The 25400-nt window shown below is 37.0% G+C and overlaps 1 protein-coding gene and 1 pseudogene across 3 annotated transcripts; one reads left to right on the forward strand and one right to left on the reverse strand.

The window, feature by feature from the left end:
- The first annotated feature begins 3127 nt into the window (after positions 1 to 3127).
- Positions 3128 to 22216, forward strand: LOC127437299 (BTB/POZ domain-containing protein kctd15-like). Of its 3 annotated transcripts, none has more exons than XM_051692146.1 (5): positions 3128 to 3478; positions 5217 to 5476; positions 6807 to 6951; positions 12315 to 12620; positions 18276 to 22216. In XM_051692146.1, exons 1-5 carry the CDS (start codon positions 3467 to 3469, stop codon positions 18432 to 18434), a joined length of 882 nt encoding a protein of 293 aa, XP_051548106.1. In that variant the 5' UTR covers positions 3128 to 3466; the 3' UTR covers positions 18435 to 22216. The 3 variants fall into 3 exon arrangements, with proteins under 3 accessions (XP_051548106.1, XP_051548107.1, XP_051548108.1); XM_051692147.1 differs by having other exon boundaries at positions 5301 to 5476; XM_051692148.1 differs by lacking the exon at positions 3128 to 3478 and adding an exon at positions 3615 to 3821 and having other exon boundaries at positions 5301 to 5476.
- An 843-nt stretch (positions 22217 to 23059) lies between these two features.
- The window catches only part of LOC127437296 (transcription initiation factor TFIID subunit 4-like), an 85495-nt pseudogene continuing 83154 nt past the window's right edge, over positions 23060 to 25400 (reverse strand).

The following is a 25400-nucleotide window of genomic DNA, read 5'->3' on the forward strand; positions in this document are numbered from 1 at the left end:
TAATTTCAGAGATGTGCGTGAACAGGAGAAATCTCACCAAACGAACACCTGGCAGAACAAAAACATCACTGCATTTCGTAATCATTTGTAGGTGAATTAGCAAAGCTTGTTCGCCCAGTTAGTATAAATAAGCCTTAAATCATCACCCTGGCAGGATATTTCTAAACTGTGCAAGTGTAAAGATCTGATTGGGGGATGTCACCTCTTGAAATCTGGCAACCCCAATCATGTCGAAAACTAATGGCTAATCGCCATTATTTAAAGTCTGTTATTTAACAAATAATTTATTTATTTTACTTGCATGATTAGTTCTAAGTAATAAATGACACAATTAATCTAAAGGGGATGGCACGGGGGGATGGTGGTTTTACAAGGGGGATGGTTTTGGTATTTCTTGCAACAAGGGGGATGGCATCCCCTCGCATCCCCCCTCAACTCGAGCCCTGGGTACATTCCAATGGAAGTGTCATATGCTAAATTTGCATTCTATAGACTATGTTTATCAAACATTTTACCCTGCACTTATAAGAGCTGCACTGCCCCTTGAGCTGAATTTAGCAACTATAAGGTAAGATAGCTCCTTAAAACCCCTTCAAATTGCTTGACAATTCGAGTTTCATTTCCTGTGTTGACATATTTCCCATTGAAACAAGACGTTTGGGCAGGACAAATCAAATAGGTCATCCAATATACATTAGTTACATCACAGCTGTACTCTGCATTTCTATACGGCAAAGAGTATGGTAGTATGCTACTCCGGACATTTCTCTGGATTTGCTGCATGATTTGGTTGCAGGTGGTATACTTGATGGGACAGAAATCTGTGTAGTGCAACATGAATTTGAGCAGATTTAGAAGAACAAGATTTAGAAGTACAATGGCATATTGATGGCCTCAAAGCAAACACAAATGGACTAATGGCCACAAATCCCTTATTTTGATTTCATGCTAACTTTAGAAGCTGAAGTTAAATTTCTCATTTACAGTCAAAACTGGTGTTGATCTTTACATCTTGTCCTCCCACTCCAATAAGTCCTCTCCCGCCTGGAGCAACTGCAGTTATTTTAGCTCCACCTCCTCGTTACCCCCTTATCTCACAGGGCCCTGGGGCCTTGACATCCTGTTCTCTCTCACAATCTACAGACTCAAAGGGCACATCACATCAGCTACCATTTGTCACATGGAAGACAGAACAAAGAAAATCCTCATTTTTTTAATTCTTCAGCATCAAAATCATATTTAAAAAGGAAGGAATAAACGAAAAGAGAAAAGTAGTCTCCCTGTGTGATTGGGTTTTGGAATGGAAGGACCTGGAGGAAGGAGAATAAGCTGTGAAGTAACTTTTAGAAATTAAGTTATTACAAAAAGACTCTGTAAAATCGAATTGACCAAAAGATGTTGTAGACAAAATGCAACAGCGTCAAAAAATGTTCAAAGATGCTTGTGAGGTGAGTCGCCTATACTATTGAGATGTTTGAAATTACCAGTTATGTCCTGCAGATGGCGCTGTGGTTTATAAGGGGCAGCCTCATTAAAATAAGCAAGAAGAAATCTAAACGTATTTAGATTTATTTACGCATTTATGACTGTTGCACATATAGTACAGTTTTCTTTCCTGGCAAAAATTGGCTCCAGCCTCTAAATGTATGAAAATTCTACAAAGGCTATTAGAATTACAAATACATGAAAAATAAGTGCCTACATCATTTAAATTTTAACACTATAATTTCAATACTATTAAAGGTAATAAAATAATAATGTAGGCCCAATATTAATGTTATAAAGGCTTCATTGAGAATAATTTATTTCATGTGAATCCAAAAAGTTTTATATTGAGATCCAGGATGCTATCTGTTGTCTCTTCAGGCTGCTTTATATGACGTGCATAAAAATAAGTTAAACTGCAAGACTAGAGATAGTAAGTGTTACTCAGATATAGAATTCTTTGGCATGATGCACATCATTTGGATAACCATTTCTCCCCTCATCTGTTTTACAACCCCTGTAAATTAAGGAAATTAAGTGCGGGCGCTCGAGGCAACATTCTAAGCTATTTAAATCTTTAAATTTACATCTTCCTCCAGTCTCAAGTAATTGAACTAACTCCGGGCTTCTTTCTTTAATTGAACAAAAATATCTTGTCTTCCTGCTGTTCTCCTCTGATGTGGGAAACTAATTTCAGCCAAAGGCGGGAAAAAAATGCCGGTTGTTAAGTCCAAATAGTTTGCAACATATTCCTGTGTACAAATAGATTTGCTTTGCTGTGTTTTCACTCGAGAATGTATGATATTATGGGGAAGGTGATAACATAAGTCTACGCCAAAATTCTAAAATTCAAATTTGTGACACAAAAAATCATGGTACCATCGCATTTCCGTTTTTATTTTTTTTTATGCAAAACTAAAAACTGAACAAAAAATAATTAATATAGCTGTTTGTTTATTTATTTATTTCTGAACATCTTAACGTATTATTTATATTCAGGCTATCTCATTTGCCTCTGTTAGTATTTGAATTTGCCATGGAAATTCCATTTGGTCACTGGTTGGCGCCAAATGCAAACGAATGTATGCATGCAGGACATTTTCAGTAAACAGGGAAACAATATTATAAAGGTCTAAAACTGTCACATATTCTCTATGTAAAATCTGCTTCTTTTCAGCACAATGAACCTGCCTTCCACCTGAAAGCTGTGCGCCATCAAGGCAGACATCTCTATCTAGCCGCGCGCAAAAATTGAAATGGCGCCTTTGGCTCGAGGCGGATTGTGTGGGCGCCTTTTGCAGAGGCACAATGCATATCGATATACGTCATTTCGTTTTCATGGCCAGCAGAATATTATAACAACGCTCAGAGGTACCCAAATATATTAAACCAAATTAAGAAGATAAAGCCCATAAGAAGCACATCAAAAAAACGAAAAAAAAAAAAAACCTGCCGTCGCGAAAGTGCAGTGCATTTTTTTTAAAAGCCAATAAATAAAAGTATATATTGTTTCAAAATAAATTTTTACAAAAACTGATTTCTCTTTCTGCTGAAGGTTAATCAAATGCATGGAAGAGCACACAGGTAACCTAGTAAACCGCTATCCCCGAACACACTCTCGCGTTTGCGCACATATCTTTGTTCAGACGTGGCAAAGTAGATAAAATTTCGATACGACTAAAACACACACATATACGTATACTTTCCGAATGTTAATAGCGAAATTAAATGTTGTTCTTGTAACTCGCCCCAGCTCAGGCAGGGTTGAGCTAATTGTCGCCTAATCCTGCCCCGGGGCGTTTGGAGAGCCTTGAGCAAGAATTCTTGTTCAGCTGTCCTCTGTTATTCGGGCTGGAACGCTGTGCCTTCAACGCACTCTCGCGCTTCAACAAAAAAGGAGCAAGAAACAAAAAAGCGCGAGACGAAGACACGCCACGATCGATCTCATGTTTTAAAGAGGGTTGAAGATACATTAACAGCTATGTCTTCCAAGGTAAGGACGCAGGCTTGACTGACTCCCTTGTGTAGCTTTTGTGGAAAGTGTCTTTAGCCGTCTCTGGTCTTACACCGACACCTCTGTGTTTTAAGCGAGTTTTAAAGCCACAGCGACCTAAATAGCGCGACTGTTGCACCGGCGTTAGATTTCGCTGGATTCAGAACCCGGATTGCGGGATTCAAAACATTTGGATTCTGTTCGAGGAAACCTTGGAGTGCCGAAGTGGGTGGACCGAGGTTGTAAAACATTTACGAAAAGTTTTTCTAAAGGACACAAGCAACCTTCAACAGAGACTGATAGAATCCTCAGATGAGTCGGACATCGTAAAATGTTTGAAACGGTATGGTGGATTCCATCAATTTCTCGAATGCTTTTGTAGTAGGTACATATTTGCCCTTGTTCTCAGTGTGTCGTGTTTTTGCCAATTTACAGCAGGGAGTGCTGATTTGAGAATAAAATGAGAGGTCAGTCAGAGCAGTACTGTACTGCGTGCAGGAAGTGCGGAACAGAGAGTTTTAGGGCTATTTGACGCACTCCCACCGGGACCTGCTGCAATTTTAACATCACAAACTATCTCACTTTGATGATTCTGATTTTGGAAAAATCTTAACTTTCGCTCCTGACCTTTAACACACACACACACACACACACACACAAACACACACACACACACACACACACAATGTTAACCTAAAAATGGGCTTCGTGTGGGAACATCTAAATGAACTGTTTTTACAGTGCACCATCACTATTAAGAAAAAGTGGGACAGTTCTTCCGAAAGTGATGCCTGGGCCAGAAACCCTTTGGATATTTTGTTCAGTATTGAAACTTGAAGGAATAAACTCATAATATCAAACTCAGTTTGTCTAGTCTTTAAAATGAGACCGGAAGGACACACTGAAGTTATTTTCGAAATAACAATTTTAAAATGGCTAAAACGTGGACTTATCAAGACTTAACCATTCAATTTTCGACATTTGTAAATGTATAGTTCAACTCATTTTTTGACATTGGATATATCTTATAAGCACATATACACCCCTGAATTGAAGTGAAAAAATGGGCACACATTGCTCTAGGCATTGCGCCTCAGGAAATGGGACTTTAACCATGTGTTTAGTGATGCGTTGGAATTGTTTGTTTCTCCAAACAAAGGTCTATTTAACAGCAGTGAAATCTAACCTACTTTGCTTGAAAGGAGTGGTTGTTTATATCATGCTTCCTGTAAAATATAAAGTGCTGTAAACAGTTAAAACTTTGTGGCACTTGAAACTTTATTCTGACATAGCACCATTTGAAATTTGAGCGGGACACACATTTTGACACATTTTGTCTTGTTTAGCCTCTTAAATACCCTGTTTAAATTCAAAATGTTGATTCATTTGCTGTCCGAAACTTTCAAAAATCTGAAAAGCTGTTGGTGATGAGGTGTTTTGCGTCTCACACATTTGCCCAATATCTTTAATTAGGAGTTTACACTTTTTCTCTCTTTCCCTGGAGGTAGACACCTACAGTACTATGATCCATCCCTCTCTCTCTCTCTCTCCCTCTCCCTTTCTCCCTTTCGTGCTCGCTAATAAGCATCACTCCATTTCTCCCCTCCGGTTCTATGAAAAAAGGAGGAAAAAAAAAAACGGCAGGCAAATTTTCTTAATTAGAGTTGTGGTGCTAATTCTTAAGGTAAAAATGCAATTGGAGGGGAAGATGTAAAAGTGATCTCCTGCGTGCTTGCAGGCCAGAATCGCTCCTTGGATCGCCGAGATTGAAGGGGAGAAGAGAACTGGAAGCAGTTTATTTGACACTGTGCTGTTTGTACAGGAGGGAAGGAGCATGTCTCGGCTCTCTTTGACCCGGTCCCCAGTGTCTCCTCTGGCCACTCAGGGAATCCCACTGCCGGCCCAGCTGACTAAAGCCAACGCTCCAGTCCACATTGATGTAGGCGGGCACATGTACACCAGCAGTTTGGCCACCCTCACCAAATACCCAGACTCGAGGTAAGAAAATCCATCTTGTTTTGATGCTGACCGTTGGGCAACCTTTTTGGGATTTACTAGGATGGGTGAAGCTGATGTTGATGTCAAACGATATATCATAGTGCTGTTGACAATTGTGGGGCACGAGCTGTTGTGACTGGTTTGTATGCTTGCCCATGTGTTGAGTTACAGTCATACTCAAGTTCTATGGTCCAACTTTATTTCGCCTCTGTGCTATTACAATGTAGTGGCATGTTAGTTACAATGTAACAATTAAGTAAGTCTAACAAGGCAGTGCATTCTTGCACACAATTTAGTAATGTATTTTAAATTATGTACTTTTAAAATGCATTTGACATCATTTAAAGCTAATTTGTGGGTACTAATTAAATTTAAACAGGACTCTAATATTTTATGTGATCAAAGGAGTCATCCTGGTAAATATTAGAATGCGTGTCTTTTAACGTGTAGATTGCAGTTAGGCACGATTTGACCACTGCCACTTGTAGAATCGTGCAATTCCTATCTGCTGCATCATCCCAGCCATAATCCACAGAGGTTTGAGATAAAGGGTGGAAAAGGGACACCACCTGTTAGAGATGGTGTGTGTGTGTGTGTGAGTGAGATAGGAAGAGAGTGTGAAAGCATTGCCACATCTGTTCAGGTTAACAGAGAGCATGGCTTGCTCTGATTTATTAATGGATATGGAGCAAGAGAGCAAGGGGACAGGGGGAGGAGAGGAAAATGGGGGGAGGGCGAAAAGCAGGCAGCATTTTAATTGCTTTTTGGAGAAAAAAAAAAAAGAGGCTGAGATGAAAAACTAAGATTGCCCAAAGCTATATGTTGAAATTATAACTGGGGGAACGGCAAGACCATATGAGAAAAGGACCACCCGAGGCACAAAAGGAGGAATTGGTTTTCTTATTAAGTGTTTTGCATCAGTTTCCAGAATGAAACAGAGAAAGAGAGAGAGAAAGAGAGAGAGAGAGAGAGAGAGAGAGAGAGACAGGGAGAGAAAGAATAAAATAGAATGAGAGAATGATAAAGAAACATCTTTGCAAAAATAAAGTAGATTTATCTAAAGAACAGAAATAGCGTACAACATAATACCAAACGGTTGACCAGAGATTAAATCTGGTTAAATAATTAACTCACATGTTTGCTGTTCAACTTATCTCAAATGTAAAATGTGAAGAGCAAGTAAAATGACTTTAAAAATTATTTCAGGAACCAGAGTTGATAGAGTGAGTTTCTGAATTCAGGAATTGTTAATACACAGTGTATTATTTGCTTTTAATACAACACGATTTTTAATTTTAAAAAATCATCAATTTACATCTTCTCTCCCCAGAATCAGTCGTCTGTTCAACGGCACTGAACCGATTGTTTTGGACAGTCTGAAGCAGCATTATTTCATTGACAGAGATGGAGAGATATTCCGCTACATCCTGAGCTACCTGAGAACCAGTAAACTGCTTCTTCCTGACGATTTCAAGGTAGAGTTAACACAGTGCAGACGCACTCAGTGCCTCTTCAGCTGGTCGAAACTTTCATTTCCTCTTTTAGCACCAGAACATCATGTTAATGGCTTTGAGTTGAAACAGAAGAAACCAGGCTTCCAAGAACATAAAACACATTTATTTTGCCACATCATATTATGTTAATTTGGGACAAAATAAAAGAATAATCACTGACATGGGACGTTTAAAGTCAAGCGAGTCGAGACAGTGCTGAGATTTGCATCGCCATTCTTAAATTATTTCAAAAGAAATCAGGCCTACATTTTACCCGAGTTGTAAGTTTGCAGTCTAAATTGACTTTGACGAGGAAAGACAACACACAAACAGCACATCTTTCTAGTACATTTCTATAAATAATTATCCTGCAATTATTACATCAAAATGACCCACAAACTCAGTGAAATTTTATGAGTTATCATTTAAATTAATTTATAAAATTACTTGGTGAATCCGTTCCACAGGAATTTTGTCATAAAAATGATATTTCAATTATAAAATAAAACATTAAAATATGTTACAAAAATAGTATTGTTTATTCCCTCTGCAAAAACACTATTCTGTAGGATACACTTTAGTGTAAAATGCTGTTTATGACTTCATGCATGCATATTTGAAAGTGTTTTCTTTCAGATGGGAAGAGGTATTTGTGTCAGTGAGATTAATTAGGGTGAGGCTAGTCTTGTTTTCGCCTCAGGCTCCGAGGCTAGCTTTCTCCATTGTATGAGGCAGTTTGATAACACCACATAAAAAATGTACAGAACTGCACATAGACACATCACTACATCTTATTACACTTACGTTTTCACACTTTGTCTGTAAATAGTCACCGATCCCTTACCTGTGTGGTAAAACTCAGCCACCAAAGACTTAAAGGACTGATCTCTGCACATGGCCCTGTGAAACCACTTTTAGATTTGGCTGTTGCATGCTGGTGACTCCAACATAGCAAGATCACCGATTCAGTATGCGCGTTTGCATATGCCAAAACGATCTCTTACTGCATAAGAGGTTATGCAGTAAAAATAACAGCAGTAGTGAGAAGTACCATCCTATAAATTTCAATTAGAGCCAAAATGGGTTTACATTTTGATGCCATAGGAGGAAATAACTTCCCAGAAAAAAAACATTAATGTGCTGGTGCTTTCAAAAAAATAAAAAAATACATAAAACAAGAAACCAGTATGCTGATCTGAAAAACCTTTAATGTAATGTTAAGAACATTTTATTCCAAATTCAAGGAACTAAAAAAAACAAAAAAAAAAACATGTTTTGCCAGTTAACCTAAAAATGGGCTTAAAGGAATATTCCGGGTTCAGTACAAGTTAAGCTCAATCAACAACATTTGTGGCATTATGTTGATTACCATAAAAATTAATTTCGACTCATTCCTCCTTTTCTTTAAAAAAAAAAAAAAAAAAAATCTAGTGAGGCACTTACAATGGAAGAGAATGGGTCCAATTTTTGATGGGTTTAAACACAGAAATGTGGAGCTTATCATTTTATAAAAGCACTTACATTAATTCTTCTGTTAAAACTCATGTATTATTTGAGCTGTAAAGTTGTTAAAATTGTCATTTTTACAGTCGTTTTAAGGTTTTAGGGTTTGTTGACATCACATTGTCATGGTAGCGAAGTTGTAAAATTGGCTATAACTTTAAACAGAAAAGGTTAGTAAGTGATTTTATCACACTAAAATCATGTTAACACACATATTGTTTATGTCATGTGGCTATACTTTTGAAACAGTGACTATTTTAACATTGAAAAATTGGCCCCCATTGACTTCCATTATTAGTGCCTCACTGTAACCCAGATTTTTGCTTTTTTTAAAGAAAAGGATGAACGAAATTTTTTTTTTTTTTTAGTAATCAACATTATGCCACAAATGCTGTCGATTGAGCTTAACTTTTATTGAACCCGGCACGTTCCTTTTATGTGGCAACATCTAAATTAATGGGTTTCATTCAAGTAAAAAATATGGCTTATTATGAGTGAATCAACCTGAATACATTAGGTTATACCAACATTGGGTTAGATCAAGTAGAAATAGAACCTTGAGGTAAGAATGGCAAGTTACCATTCTTCACAGTGCATATCAGCAACTAAAGAATAAGGAATGATCACGATGGTCAACTAGTTGTCCAACAACTGACTAGTCAATCTGTGATGTTGACTATCGAGACATTTTATCTAGATATTTCTATTTTTTTTAAAGTTTTGATAGTATTAGTGGTTGTGCTTTAAATACTGTAATGTGCTTTGCTGTTACACACTTTACGCCTTTAACTTTACCCCCTTTAAAGCACTGCTGGTACAGCCATAAACATTCAGAAGAATGTCTTTGGTCGTTGCATCTCAAGCTTTTTTTGAGCATGCCAACATGAGCGTGTAGTTGACGTATAGTCAAACTTTTAAAATCAGACCTCTGCATTCTGTTCCATATTGTTGCTCTCAAAACCAGTTAATTATACAGGGCTTTCTTCAGACTGATTAGTCAACTAGTCATTTAGGAAACACACTGACTAGTCGATTTAAAAAAATATATAGTTTTGTATATCCCTGAAGAATCATATTTATTGACAAATGGTTATGATAAGAAAAGTGTTACTTCCTGAACCTAAGAGGCTGCAAAGAACCATACTTTTTAAAAGAGTATATCTGACTTGAAATAAAGCTGTACAACGTTTTTCTCTGGCGGAATGATAAATGGTGTCAGACAGAGTCCCCCCACTCCCCCACTTATGTCTTTTAAATTAGCATATTTATAAGATTTAAAGTATTGTTGAAATTGGTGACATTTTTGTTCTTCTGGAAGTGTTTGCTCTTGAAAAAAGCACCATGAACCACATCCAGTTTCATTTGACCATATGGATATGGCCTAAGTCTAAATTCTCTTCTGTGGGCTGTTACTTTTAGATTCTCTTTCCCAAAAGTCACTCACAGTAGAAGCCCTGTTAAAACATACCCAGCCCTTACTGCAGACCTGGGAAAGAAGCAGAGCTTGTTTTTCTTTGAATTAGCAAGAGCCTGAAGGCCTAAAGTCTCTGTATCCATGTTGTCAGCATCAGTATGGGTGAAAGAAAGAAAGAGAGGAAAAATAAGGAGAGAAAGAAGAGAGGCTGAAGGAAGGGTGTTGGATAGAAAACAAATCCTTTTCTTGTGGTAATCATAAAAGAGCGTCATGTCTGAGATGGTCGGTGCTATTGTTCCGAGTGCCATAGCCTGCAGTGGAATGAGTAGTCTTACAGGGTGGGGATGGAGAGCCAGAAGGCCAGAGATCACAACTATCTTACACGGCCACAGAGGAAATGGGCCACCAGGTTCTGAATGAAACAACTGTATCAGTATTACGAGTTTGAGTAGGTTTTAAAATTTAGATGCTCTTTATTTGTCCATAATCTATATTTTTCTTCAACCTTTATCTTTAACCCTCACCATCATAACACACCCCAAATAATCATATAAGTATAGAGACTAAAAATGACATATTTGACTAATGGCATCTCAATGTTTAGAGATTTTTACTTTATACTGTATGGTTGACCAAAGCACTCTATTTATGCTGGAAATGCAGAATTATTTATTTAGATTTAGATTTTTTAGTATTTGTAATTGCAGGACTGAGGCACATTGCCATCTGGTTTAGCGGTGAATGAAATGCGAGTGCAACTGGGGTAAATGTGCTTCAGGGTGAAGGAAGCCTCAGGCATAGGCAGGCAATCTGTGCTGTACGATCAGAGTCTCTGTTTGTGATGGGAGAGCTGGGAGGCTTAAACCCCCCCACCCCCCATTCCACTGCTCCAGTCCTGGCTAAAGATGGGTCATATAGGCAGAACCGTCCATGTGTTGGTTTGAGTGTATTAAATATAAATTATATGTACTTTGATACCATGAATGCAATAGTCTGTATTATTCAGTTGTGTTTTAAAAAAATTGCTTTTGTAAAAAAACATGTTATTTCTTATGTCCATTTCTTTTGTAGTGCTTTCACAACATCAGTCAAATCACTTATGATAAATGTAAATTCAAAAAAATGTCTATATTAGTACAATAGTAGCAGCTCTGGGAAATAACTTGGGATATTGATGAAAAATTCCTTTTCTTTAACATTTGCATGTTTGTTTATTCATTCGTTTGTTTTTCTTTATTTGGTTGCTCACCTGTTTGTCTGCTTGATGGCTTAATAATTTGTTTGTACATTCACTTGTTTGCTCATTCGTTCGCTCAATGTTTTGTTTGTTTGTTTATTAGTTTGTTCATTTCTTTGGTCAATGTTTGTTTGCTCATTCGTTCACTCAATGGTTTGTCTTTTCATTCATTTGTTTTATTGTGCTCTTTGTCTGATTGACTGCCTGTTTATTTGTTTGTATGTCACTTGTTTGTTTATTTGTTTGCTTAATGGTTTGTCTGTTTGTTTATTTGTTTTCTCATTTATTCGAGAAATGGCTTGTTTGTTCGTTCATTCGTTCACTCAATGGTTTGTTTGTTTGCTCATTTGTTCACTCAATGGTTTGTTTGTTCATTTGTTTAATCATTCGTTCACTCAGTGGTTTCTTTGTTCGCTCAGTCATTTGTTTATTTGTTCGCTCAATGTTTTGTTTGTTCGCTCATTTGTTTTCTTATTCATTCGCTCAATTGTTTGTCTGTTCAAACACTTCCAGAGTGAGGAAAAAGGCTGGAAAAATCACTCTGGACCCCACTCACCCTGCCCATTACATTTTTGAACTGTTGCCTTCTGGCCGACGCTTCAGAGCTCTGAGCACCAGAACCGTCAGTCACAGGAACAGTTTTTTCCCTCAGGCTATCCATCTCATGAACAGTTAAATTGCCCCATTGAGCAATAACTATGTGCAATACACAGTTTAGTCTTTCTTATATTTATCCAACACATCCAACCTCTTCTGCCATTTCATTCCTCTGAAGAAAAAAAAAAAAAGCATTTGCACTGTACATAACAGATAACAGATTTGTATTAGATTGCACTACGTATGTGTATGTATGTATGTGTGTGTGTCTGTGTATGTACGTATGTGTATAACTACTTTTATTATTATCTGTCTTGCTGCTGTTCTTGTATTGTTTTTGTATTGTTGTACACTGGAAACTCCTGTCACCAAGACAAATTCCTTGTATGCGTAAGCATACTTGGCAATAAAGCTGATTCTGATTCTGATTCATACATTTGTTTGCTCATTCATTCGGTCAATGGTTTGTTTGTTTTATGCGCTTGTTCATTCACTTGTTTTGTCACTGGTTCAATGGTCTTGTTTGTTTGTTTATTCATTAATTCACTCTTCCATCTATCTATGTGCATTCACGTCCATGTGTTATTCCTGAAGGAGTTCCAGCTGCTGTATGAGGAGGCTCGGTATTACCAGCTGACGCCTATGGTGAAAGAGCTGGAGCGCTGGAAACAGGACCGGGAGCAGAGACGGACATCTAATCCCTGCGAGTGCCTGGTGGTGCGGGTGACCCCTGACCTTGGCGAGAGGATCGCCATCAGTGGAGACAAGGCCCTTATAGAGGAGATTTTCCCAGAGACAGGGGACGTCATGTGTAATTCAGTCAATGCCGGCTGGAACCAGGACCCAACCCACGTTATTCGGTTTCCACTGAATGGTTACTGCAGGCTCAACTCCGTGCAGGTACAGCATTGTCATTAGCTAATACTAAGTTCACAGTATTCGATGATCATCATTTAGTGATATAGGCTACTTGGGTGAATCTCACGAAACTTAAAAAAATACGGTATTACAGTAATGAGAAGTATTATCCAGACATGTTGCGCTAGGGTGCTCAACAGGTTCGAATTTGGCCTGCAACATCTAATTTTCCCCTCTTCCTATAATTTCCTGTCTCCTCTCTACTGTCTCTGTAAATAAAAACATGCCAAAAGCTCCAAAATAATCTGAAAAAGAAACAAGTGTGAGGCACTCCATATTGGATGTTATATACGAGGCTTTTGATAGTTCTTTGAATACACTTGAATGTGTTTTGTAAGGTTATCTCATTTAAAAGTTTAGACATGGACTTTGAAAGAACTTTGGTCTTGCTTGCTTGCTTGATTAGTAGGATATTTAGTATTCTGGGCTGCTGTGTCTTGGAGGCAGCTTAACTCCTGCCAGCCAACAGGAGGAGATGGAGATGTGAGAGGGTGCAAGGTGTAGTAGGCAGGTGTGGATGAAGGTGTGTTTCCACAGCTGCAAAGGTGCATTTATGCCCAATGAGATATTCTCACATACTCCACGATTTGGCTGTTTGAAATGTGCTGCAACACATACGACCCCAAGCACATACACATAAACACACTTACACTGCACGTGCACAAATGTACAAACACACATGATAGTGTATGCACAGAAACTTTCATATACACAAATATTATAATGTCCACTACCTTGAATCCTGGAGGCAATGATAATGTAGGAATATATAGTCATGAAAATAAGAGGAGAAGAGAAGGGAAATGATATGCATAATTTATTTTTAACTCATCCTTAAGACAAATCTCTCTATTTGAAAAAGTGCTCCCACATTTCTTTGCCCGAAGCGTTTAAACACACATACTACATTTTTAATGCTGTACTTTGGTTTCTTTGAACAACCTAAACTGGTTTATGCTACTTTTTACACACGCCTAATTGACTTGCTGTATAACTAATTAGTGGGTCTGATAACACTTATTTCACCCCTCTTTTGCATACTTAACCAACTGAATCGTGCTGGTGGATTTTTTTAGTAGCGTTTTTGTCACACACATCAGGTGTTCATGAAAACCCACCTAAGAAATGTGAGTAGACAGATCAGAGAGGAATTACAAAGGATGAGAGATATAGAGTAAGACAGAGTGAGAGAGAGAGTTTGTTGCCAAGTAATTGTAGCCGTTAAGTTCAAAGTGATGCAACCATCGAGAAGTGAGTGTAATGTCAGAAATAATCACATGCTTTCACATCAGTGCATGAATACTTGAGAGGCTTGTGACATTCTATGGTTCTTGATATGGATTCATTTCTTGCACTTATTTAGAAATATTCAAGATTAAATACAAGGGAACTTCATACACCAGATGTGGTCGATTACCACTGAAAATAAATGTTCAACCTGCAGTTTGTAACAAAAATAAAAAAATGTGTTGGGGTAGTTGACATAACATGTCCATGGACGTTTTTATAATCAAAACCAAGATTTTAGGTTAAAATGTATATGACTGTAAAAGGGAAAGTCTAAAACTAAGGTCCTGTAACTGGACACTATTTCTTTCAAGTTTTCACCATTTATAATCAGCTTTTGCCTTCACTAGTTCATTTTAAATGGTCCTACAGTGTGACAAATAATTGTTTTCAATATATAAATATTCCATGTAGACTCAGTTAATATACAGTTAATATAATGCCATAAATCTGCATGCAAAATTCTGGACTTGTCAACTACCCATTGACAGAAATCCACTTACTATGGAATTCTATTAGAGAAATTGTAGTATATTTCCCCCCTCGACTTCCATTGTAAGCACGTAACTGTCAACACAATATTTTTGTTTGTTTTTACATACTGTGGGACAAGTTATTTTCTGTTGTATTAGAGCTTAAATTGTAACCCAGAATATTCCGTTAATCTTTGACATGAAGTGGCTAAATGACGACTGTTCAATTCTACTGAAAAGTTTGAAAATTGGACAAAAAGAACAAACTTCTATGTCACAAGACTCAAGCATTTTAATTCGTTTCTGTAATAATGATGCAACAAAACCTAAGAAACTTAATATCGATACATGGTATGTTCTCAAAAAGATGCTTTCTTCAGTAGGTCCTTGAATCAGGGTGTTGACTACTTTTATACCTCATGTGTGTTTAAGTCATAAGAAGTGTTCATTTCCTCTTCAAGTTTATCAGCAGCCTCAACTTCCAAAGTGAGGATAAGGGTGGATATTTTTTCTCAGGCCCTGTGCATTTCAACTGATTCCTTCTCACTCTCTCTCTCTTTTTTTCTTCCACGGAAGGACTTTTATCTGGCTCTGTAGCCCCGAGCCACAACTTTCATTTTCATGTGAAGCACACTTGAAAGAAGTGCAGGAGTAAGTGAATACTCAAGGCTGAATGTATTGAATTTCAAAAAAATATACAAGCACTCCAACAGATAAAAAATTTCATTTGCTTTCGTTCGCGGTGGCGGGAATGAGAGTGACAGTAGATGCCCAGAGACGGCTCTTTGACGATGAGGGATCTCTTACAATAGCTCAGATTGTGTATTGGGTTTGTAATGAAAGAGCCAGGCGACTTCAGTGTGGGCCATCAGTTGGGGGAGCCTATTCTCATTTGACTCTGCATCAAACCCCTGTAAACAGCCCAGGGGATGTCTGCTCACTCCTCATCCCGGGTGGATGGTCTGGAGTGAGAAGCGTCTGAGGGTAATGTAAGCGTGAAGTTGTTGATAGTGCTGTTACTGAGATTGCAGATTTGAAAAGCATCTTGATGCAACTATGTGAAGTGCTGTTAGAGTGGCATAAACAGGAGTTTACTTGGAAAACTCATAGCAGTGCTCTGTTTCAAAACCTAGTCAAAATGTTATTCCTCAGGTTGCTTTTACATAGTTCAGGAAACATATTTGAGTTCTCAATTGTTTAATTTAAGTATCAACTTTGTCTCTGATGTTTCTCCTAAAATCCCTTAGGAGAAATAAAAATAGACACAAATGAGACAATTAAGGCATTTATTTGCACAATCTTACACAGATTTAGCTTTACATGTAAACACCTTCCTTGGCATTCTTACTGGCTTATCCAGTGTGCGCAAGTGTCAAAAGCTTGACCGAATTATTTCAAATCTCATGTAAACGCTGTTTTCTTGCATTGTTGGATATTTTTGTAGCTGGGGGTTGTAAAGAAACAACACAGGATACAAAAATATATTTTGGGTAACAGCGGTCGATGGGGCCGTGTATATATATATATATGTATATAAAAAACAGTAAAATGAAAAAGGGAATACAACAAATTAAATATGGCAGAGGCTAATGTCAAAAGAAAATACAAACTAGGCATTAGCTTAACCATATACCTCAACACATACTTAATACATGCTTATAACATTCACAGCATTTTATACATTCAAGTACTTGCTTAAATCACTCAAAGCATTTTATGCATTTAACACATGCTTAAATCACTCAAAGCATTTTATGCATTTAACACATGCTTAAATTACTCAAAGTATTTGCTTATTTTTAACCAGACTTTAAGGGCATGTATTGCAGTTTAAAACAATAGAATTCTCATTACACGTTTTCACATAAAACACGTATTACCCTTATCCACTAAACTGGAAAACACTCTGGGCTGTAAATTAAATAAGATATGATTAATATTAAATTTACGTACCCAGTTCTTTGACCACAAACGGGGTCAAACTCCACACATGCAATCCATATGCACCCTTTAAAAATAATCCACAACAAACATTCAATTTCAACACATGACTCCTGTGAACACATATTTAATGCAGTTTATGAGCATTTTGTGCAAAATGTGACATTCACCCAAAGAATTATCAACCAATGAACAAAACCGGGAACTCTGTTGCCCAACGTATGCTCTCACGTTCTAACCAGCACACGTGTAACTTAGCGGGCTTGTGAAACTCTTAAAAGGGCCACGTCCAATTTATGACCAGAGTTAAATTACATGAAATTTCTCCACTTTTTACATTTTGCTACATTTTGAATTAGCTGATTTTAAGTTTGTTTTTAGTTACAGTATCAGCGAATTGATGTGCATGTAAACACACTCATTTGTTGACATTCAGGGAGGGTATAGAGCTTTAAATTTATGTTGATACTGTTGTATAATTTGGTCTCTGAAGAATTGTATTAGAAATGTTTAAGTTCATATTGAAATCTGTTACTTTTGAATCTTTACACATTTGCACAACGTGTGAGACATTGTTGAGATCACTTCTGAAACTCAAAAAAAAAAAAAAAAAAAAAAAAAAATAATAATAATAATAAAAAAAAAAATCTGAGGAGCCGGAGACTAAAGCAAAAGTCTCCATTTGCTCTCCGTCTTATTGCCATCTAGGAGAAACAATTGAGAAAAAAAATTAAAAAGATCTCTTTTGTGAAGAGATTTTTTGAGAGAAATTATGATTATATTGTACATGTACTTAGATTTCATTCAATACTGAAAAGTATCTATGAAAAATAGCTGTGTAATTAAAATGTATTCATTTACCCTATGTTTGTGCGGTATGTATTTTTTTGCTTATTCGAGTATCATATCGTTAGCTTTTCAACATGCTAACGTCAAACTCAATTGAAATCAATACAGTGCAACAGTGACCGCCAACTTTTGCAGCTGTCTTGGTTCTGAAAGTATTTTTCCCATAAATTTTTTCCATAGGAATTTCATAGAATTCTTCATAAAAGAATTCTTCATGAGACAAACCAACCAGCTCTGAGATTAATAACAATATTCCAAACTTTGATTTGAAGCAAAAAATTATCCATAAATCAGACAGAATGACAAAGGTACAAGACTGTGTTCTTAACATTGTTACTGAGGGAATTAACTACAATCCCATGAAGCATTGCGATGGACGTAATCTAATTGAAAACTATGGAAATATATAAAACTATTGATTAAAAGTGGTTGATAATAAATAGAACCAATATATTTTATGTTTATTGCAAAATATTCAGATATATACAAATAAATCGACTCGATTGCGTCACTTACAGTCCATTGTGGAAGTGGCTGTTCGCTACTGGGCTCTTTTGCTGCAGTTTGTTTGCAGTGATTCTCTGATTGGTGGATTATTTTCCTTCAGGATTATGGGTAGTGTAGTTCTTCACCAGAAATTCCACTATTAAACATGATTTTATAAAAAATATTTCAAACTGATGGCTTCAACCGAAGGATATACAATTGATTAACAACCTCAGAGCTCATGGTAGATCTGTCTTTAAAGGCTTATAAATTACCGTTAAAATCCCCCTATGGAAAAAATTAATGGGATTTTTACTTCCGGAACCAGACTGAGCACTCTATTGCAAGTGAAATTGCCCCTGCAGTGCTGTTTATTTAGAGTGCTATTTGTGTGGCATGCAGAGTTGCTGCCTATGTAGAGCATTCCAAATCAGTCTCTTCTGAGGTTCCATTTAGACTAGGATGCTGCCTTACAAGGCAACTGCCTATATAGGCAGTAGCTAGCTTAGCAGATCACTAGGTTTTGGAACAGAATCCAAGTTTCTTTTATTGAACCTAGGACTTATTCATATACAAAAATATTTCCCCTGCTTTCTCCTAGGTCTTGGAGAGACTCTTCCAGAAAGGGTTCAGCATGGTGGCATCTTGCGGGGGAGGCGTTGACTCCTCCCAGTTCAGCGAGTACATCCTGAGTCGAGAGGACAGACGGTGTCAAACCAGCCACACGCCCATCAGGATAAAACAAGAGCCTCTAGACTAGACCACCAACGCCTCAGTCTGCTTTCGATTAAAAAAAAAGGCAAACGGACAAACACAAGACGTTCGTTTGCAAGAAGAGTCTCCTGCTTGACCCTTCAGACTCTTAAGAGGACTGAAATCAAAATATACGATTATTATGGCTTCATTTCATTGACATCTTTTTTTTTTTTTTTTTTTTTTACAAACGAATTAAGTCATATGATATTATTTCAGCCATTTTTCACCTTGAGTTTAAATTTTTAGCTGTTGTGTTGGCTTGATTCATGAAAAATGTATAGTATGTTGATCTTCCACATTTCTGCAGTGCATATTTTATTGTAGTTGAAAACCAAGAGGTAATTTTGCCATTGTATGTGCGTAAATGAAAGAAAGAACTCCATAAGGAAGTTAAGCTCATGGCGAACACATACCTTTCGGCTAGATCATTTTCAAACGATGCACCAGTCAGATCTCCAACCTTAAGGGCAAAATTAACAGCACAAAATACAAAATTTGTCCTCCATTTTTAATCTAGATATCTAATGTTCTCATTTTCCAGTCCCATCTTATGTAAATCAGTTCTTTTATGACCTACAGGTTTATCGCTGTTGCCTCACTACATGAAGGATATGAGAGCAGTTCTCAGAAGTCAATTGGTTGTAAGTGCAGACTTCTCTGTTCTGGCTGTGTAGATGTTTTGACTAGAGGCTACATGGTTAAAGCAGGTAGCCTGGTAATGCATTCAGTGCTGGGCAGAGAGGCTTTTTGTTCAAGCAAGTCTAAAGGGAAACCTGGACTCATTTGTGAGAGCTTTTCTGATGGCATTGCTAAATCCGATTGTACACAAAACAACACTTGATCTTTATGTTGGATCCCCGTTTTCTTCAAATTAGCCTTGAACGTGCCAAAAGAGTTGATATTGTTCCATCTAGCAATGTATGACTTTATTATACATGATTGCTTTGATAACTGATTTAAAAGATCAGCAAAGATCTCTTGTAGATACAATGCCCTGTGCATCCAAAACAACGTCTTGTTTGATGAAGGCAGCTTTAGGAGATGGTAAAATGAGATTACTCAGATTGTTAATGAATGCAGCACTCCAAGGCTGCTTGCACTGTATATTAGAGTCGCTAGTCGGACCATTGGAGAAGGGGGGGGATTACTGTGCCCCTTAAGGCCCAGAGCAATGGAGACGGATGGGTTAAGGGTCAGAAATGAGGCAGGTGCCTCTCCAGGAGTTAAGGTCACTTTCCCACAATCCCTTTTACTCATGCTCTCCCTTAGCAAAATCACTATTAGAGACACAAGGCGAGAGACTGAGTAAGAATAAACTTGAAACGTTAATTTGGTGGCTGGTAAACAGACTGAAATGCGTAATGTATTATAAAACAAGGCTTCATTTTTAAGGCAGTCTGCCTCACCATTTCAAAAGTAAGGGTCATGGAAGTGTCATGAACATGTTGAGTTGTGCTATGTGTTGTCTTAACTGTACAGCGACTGAGAAAACACATGCAATTATTCAGCAAATGTGTTCAAATTTAAATCTTTGATTAATCGCACATTGTACATAATGGCTCATGGCAGCTTTGTAAGACCCCTTAATATAACATACCATGTCAGTTTTTGAGTTCATAGACAATATTATAAAAAGACAAGCCTTCAAGGATGCAACCTGGTAACTTTGAAGGGGATCGATGAATTTGTCTCCAGTGCGAAGATGGTCGGAGGAGCTGCGTTGGATATTACATAATCAAATCTTAATTTAAATACTGCGCTAATGGATGTTGTCAAGATGTATATTGCAGTATGGTCCAAATGTATATTATTTAAATAAAACATTTTTTGTAATGGATTATTATTTATATGAATCATAGTGGTATGTCAGGCATGTGTTTATTTGAATTGTAACATTCTTTTTGTAATCGATGTTGATAAAATGAACTTTTAATAAATTGTTGGGATTTCTTTCCCTATTTTAAAGCATTGAAAGCGTCAATGTGTCCAAAAAAAAATAAAAAATGAGCCCTGAGCAAACATGAGGAAAATATTTTTTAGCATGTTGTTGCATTTAAAGTCAACATGAAATCATAATTGAAAGTATATTTACTCCTAATACAAAATCCTGGATTTATTGTGAACAATTCATTAATGGATGATTCCCAAAAAATCTGTCAAGAAATTTTTCTGGTCCTCTCTATATGCACTGATCAGCCACAACATTAAAACCACTGACAGGTGAAGTGAATAACATTTATTATGCAAGTGAACAGGCAGTTCTTGAATTTCATGTGCTGGAAGCAGGAAAAATGGACAAGCGTAAGGATCTGAGCGACTTTGACAAGAGCCAAATTGTGATGTCTAGACGACTGGGTCAGTGGTTAGTACCTTCACTGTAAAAAAATAAATAAAATAAAATACAAAAAAAACAAAAAACTAGCAATTGTGGTTGCCAGAATAATTATGTAAAAAATACAGTAAAAATGTAAACAACTTTACAGAACAACCTGTACATTTTACAGTTTAAAACTGGTTTATTTTATGGTGCAGTACCGTTGTTTATATTATTAAATGATAAACTTAATATATTAACCTTCTTAAATCTGCTTTTCACTTAATAATGTATTGTTAAATCACTGTAGTAATTATAGAAGGGCACATGATGACATGAAGTTCATCAATAGTGGCTCTTCCAGGAGCAATGACCAATAAACATGTAGAGACAGTGCTCAGTGTCTCTCACACAAACACTAAACACTATCAGAGTAAACGTGTGAAATTAAAATAATACAATAAACATGAACTAAACTACATAAAATATAACATACATAACTGATATTAAAAATAAGAAGAAACATAACTATTCCCATAAAATATAATGAAATGTAATGGGTCATGCAGGGAATTCTGGGAACGCCCGATTACTGTTCTTTACCGTAATTTTAACAATTTACCATAATAAGTACATGTACTCTCTTGTTAAACATAATATAAATTTTTACAGTTAATTATATGGGAAAATCATACTTTTGACATCTAAAAAATTATTTATATTTTACCGTAAAACTACATGTATTGTCTTTTTAAATATATCAAAAAAATGTAATGTATATTTTACAGTAACTACTTGTTTTTACAGTCTTTTACCATTAAAATTACGAAATTTTTTTACAGTGTACCAAAAGTGGTCCAAGGAAGGACAACCGGTGAACCGGTGACAGGGTCTTGGGCGCCCAAGGCTCATTGATGCGCGTAGTGCTGGCCATGATAGAAAGGTGTCAGAACACACAGTGCATCACAGCTTGCTGTGTATGGGGCTGTGTAGCCGCAGACTGGTCAGAGTGCCCATGCTGACCCCTGTCCACCGCCGAAAGTGCCTACAATGGGCAAGTGAGCGTCAGAACTGTACCATGGAGCACTGGAAGAAGGTGGCCTGGTCTGATGAATCATGTTTTCTTTTAGATCATGTGGACAGATGGGTATATGTGCGTTGTTTACCTGGGGATGAGATGGCAGCAGGATGCACCATGGGAAGAAGGCAGGCCGGCAGAGGCAGTGTGATGCTCTGGGCAATGTTCTGCAGGGAAAACTTGGGTCCTGGCATTCATGTGGCTGTTACTTTGAGACGTACCAACTATCTAAAGATTGTTGCAGACCACGTACAACCCTTCATGGCAACGGTATTCCCTGATGGCAGTGACCACTTTCAGCAGGATAATGCGCCCTGTCACACTGCAAAAATTGTTCAGGAATGGTTTGAGGAACATGACAAAGAGTTCAAGGTGTTCACTTGGCCTCCAAATTCCCCAGATCTCAATCCGATTGAGCATCTATGGGATGTGCTGGACCAGCAAGTCAGATTCGTGGAGGCCCCACCTCTCAACTTACAGGACTTAAAGGATCTGCTGCTAACATCTTAGTGCCAGATACCACAGGACACCTTCAGAGGTCTTGTGGAGTCCTATACGATATTAGGCAGGTGGTTTTAATGTTGTAGCTGATCGGTGTGTGTTTATTTTTGCATAAAGAAAATAAAGTCTACATTTAGGGACATTCAGACTTTTTTGCATCGTGACATTATTTTCAGGACACTTTAGCATCTTTTACCCTGAATTCTCATTACCAGAATGCATCTGAGCGTTTTACTTTTACTATTACCATTGTTTTCAATTATAACTCTCATTACCGTTATTCTTTTTTAATAAAAACATTTTAAATATTAAAATGAGTAAAAATGAAAGACAGTACCAAGAGAGTACTACTATGATGTACAGTATAATTGCTTTACAATAATTAAAAAAAAAAATTTCACATTGCACCAATGAAAAAATCTCACCATCTTTTTTCGCGTTGCGGTACAAAATGCGCATAACTGTCATGTAAATGTCACAATGTAAAAAATCTTAATGGCTATAAAATATGCTTGATTTTCTATATGCAAGTTAATTTTTCTTTTGATTTTGTAGTAAAAGGACCAGGACATTTTCTTCACAGCTTTCATGAGAATCACCCTAATTATTGTTATTCCAAAGAAATTAAGGTTTGTCTTTGTCTATTTTGGGCTGTGAACACAAATTCATGTTGACTTTAAAAATCATAAACATACATTTAAGTACAACCAATAACGTCAAAGAAAATCATAACAAATATAATTAGGAACTTTATTCTTTTACAAAAGTACAAATTTAATAGAGATGAGCGCTTTTTTCAAACCAACCAAACATTCAAAAATTGTTAAATTTAGCAAAAATAGAAATTCTAATAGATGTTTTTTTTAGACAAAAGACAATCCCTTGATCAACAATGCTGTTTGTCCAAACATAAGCACAAACAATAAGAATTAAAACAAATCTGAGAGATGGAAAAAGATTTTGCCTCAGATCTCAAAGGAATCATTGCACACATGAATGTTGACTGTCTTCCAACATACGCAAACTGTAAAACCGCGAAAGTTACAGAAATGCCAAAATATTTCACTTCCTTTCCTGCTGCATGTCATAAAAGGGCAGTATGCATGTGTTTAGTTCTTGAGACAAACAATAACGCCCAATGCACTTATAACACATATTGAAAATGTACAGCGAACTTGTTTTTCCAAAAGAACAGGAACCAAAATTCAACATTAATATTTCAAATGTATTCCTGCAGTCTATCAAACCACATGTATGTATTAAAAAAAAATCTGAAATTCATCAAATTAATATAAATTCTCAAAAAAAAAAAAAAAATAAGTTATGAGAGATCCTGCTCTAGAATTGATGTTCAAGCGATGCATATTAGTATTAACATTTTAGATATTTCCATGCTGTTCATGTGAATAAAAACAATGGTGTCCCAGGAGGGCCATGTAAGGCACCATTTCTTCTTCACAGTATACTTAAGACAGTTCACCCAAAAATGAAAATTATGTCATCATTTACTCACCCACATGTTGTTCCAAACCCATAAAACCTTCTTCCATTGAACACAAAATAAGACGTTAGGCAGAACGTTCTTCAAAATTTCTCCACAGAATAAAGTCAAATGGGTTTCGAAAACCATGAGGGTGAGTAGATGACAGAACTTTCATATTTGGGTCAACTACCCCTTTATCATACAGACACTAGTGAAACCGTTCACACCTATAATCCCACACTGAGTGTGCGAGAAAAAACTGTCACTGAATTTCAAAAGACCATCCAATAGGATGAAAGACAGTCAGTGTTTTATAACACAAGAGTTTCTTCATTTTGCATAATCAGTAACAAAATAACAATAAACATCCACACGTTCCCTCAGAGCATGATTTAAAGATACACTACTTATAAGTTACTAAAATACTCAACTCATTAGACCTCTAAAACCAAGAACTTTGCATTCACGTTTTCCAGTGTCTATATTGCAAATGAGGCTTTCGGTTAAAAACGCGTCTCAAGTCCAGCCGCTATTCATATAAAACAAATCTCAAAATCTTTATACTGAAACGTAAAACCAATCCGAGTTCAAGTTAATGAATAAAAAGATCAACATTGCTCAAAATGATGGCTCATTAATCCAAAACAAAGGGAAAATAAAACCATTAAAAGGTGACCCAAAGGGGGAAAATTTTCATGTTGTCCACAGCTTTCTTCTTATCCAAGGGGCTTTTCAGGACTTCAGAAGTCCCACATTTGGAAGATTTACAGCAACACACTCCTTCAGCCTCAGATCAAAGGGTTCATGCCACAGGTGAGTCTGAAGGCACCAGCTGGAAATGACTTTGGAGGTGAGGAAGACTTGAGCATAAAGAGTAAAGCCAGGGTAAATCAGGAGTACCATTAGCATGGATGAACTCATCCATCTGTTTTGAAGCTTTTGGGTTGGGATGAGGAACAGTGCTACTTCAGAAGAGCCTTGTAGAGCAGCATGGACCTGGCTGTGGTTCGCTCCTGCTCCAAGCAGAAGATCAAGTCCCTGAGGTTGACTCGGGTGATGCGCTGACGGGCCTGCCGGCCCGAGGACGTGGAGGATGAGGTAGAGCCAGTCGCTGATCCAGAGGGGCCTGCAGGACACTGAGTGGAAAACATGAAAGAATTAGGTGAGTTTGATTACAGATTTACATTGAATAACAATTTTGACATTGTTCAAGGTTTCGGTTCTGACTGATGACAATAAACTAATAAACCATAAACCTTAAACTACGCTAATTTGTTCTTTTAAAGCTGAAGTGTGCACTTTCTGCGCCAACAGCATCATCAATCCATGATAAACTGTCATCATTTGTACAAGATGGTGACATCATAAGATATTGTGCAACTTTTAGTCCTGATAAAGGCCCGAGTATGCAAACATATCATCAAAAAAAGTTATATTTCTTACATTACTCCAGTAATGCACTTTGTTTTCCAGTACTGTGTTTTTTTTTCATGCACCTTGTTGGTTTTGTGAAGCTGCACCAGAACAATTCTATAATAGATTTATGTTGGGTTAAGAGGTTAAACTTAGGAAAAATCGCACTGTTTGTCGGTTA

Source organism: Myxocyprinus asiaticus, chromosome 48, assembly GCF_019703515.2.
Source record: "Myxocyprinus asiaticus isolate MX2 ecotype Aquarium Trade chromosome 48, UBuf_Myxa_2, whole genome shotgun sequence".
NCBI lineage: Eukaryota > Metazoa > Chordata > Actinopteri > Cypriniformes > Catostomidae > Myxocyprinus > Myxocyprinus asiaticus.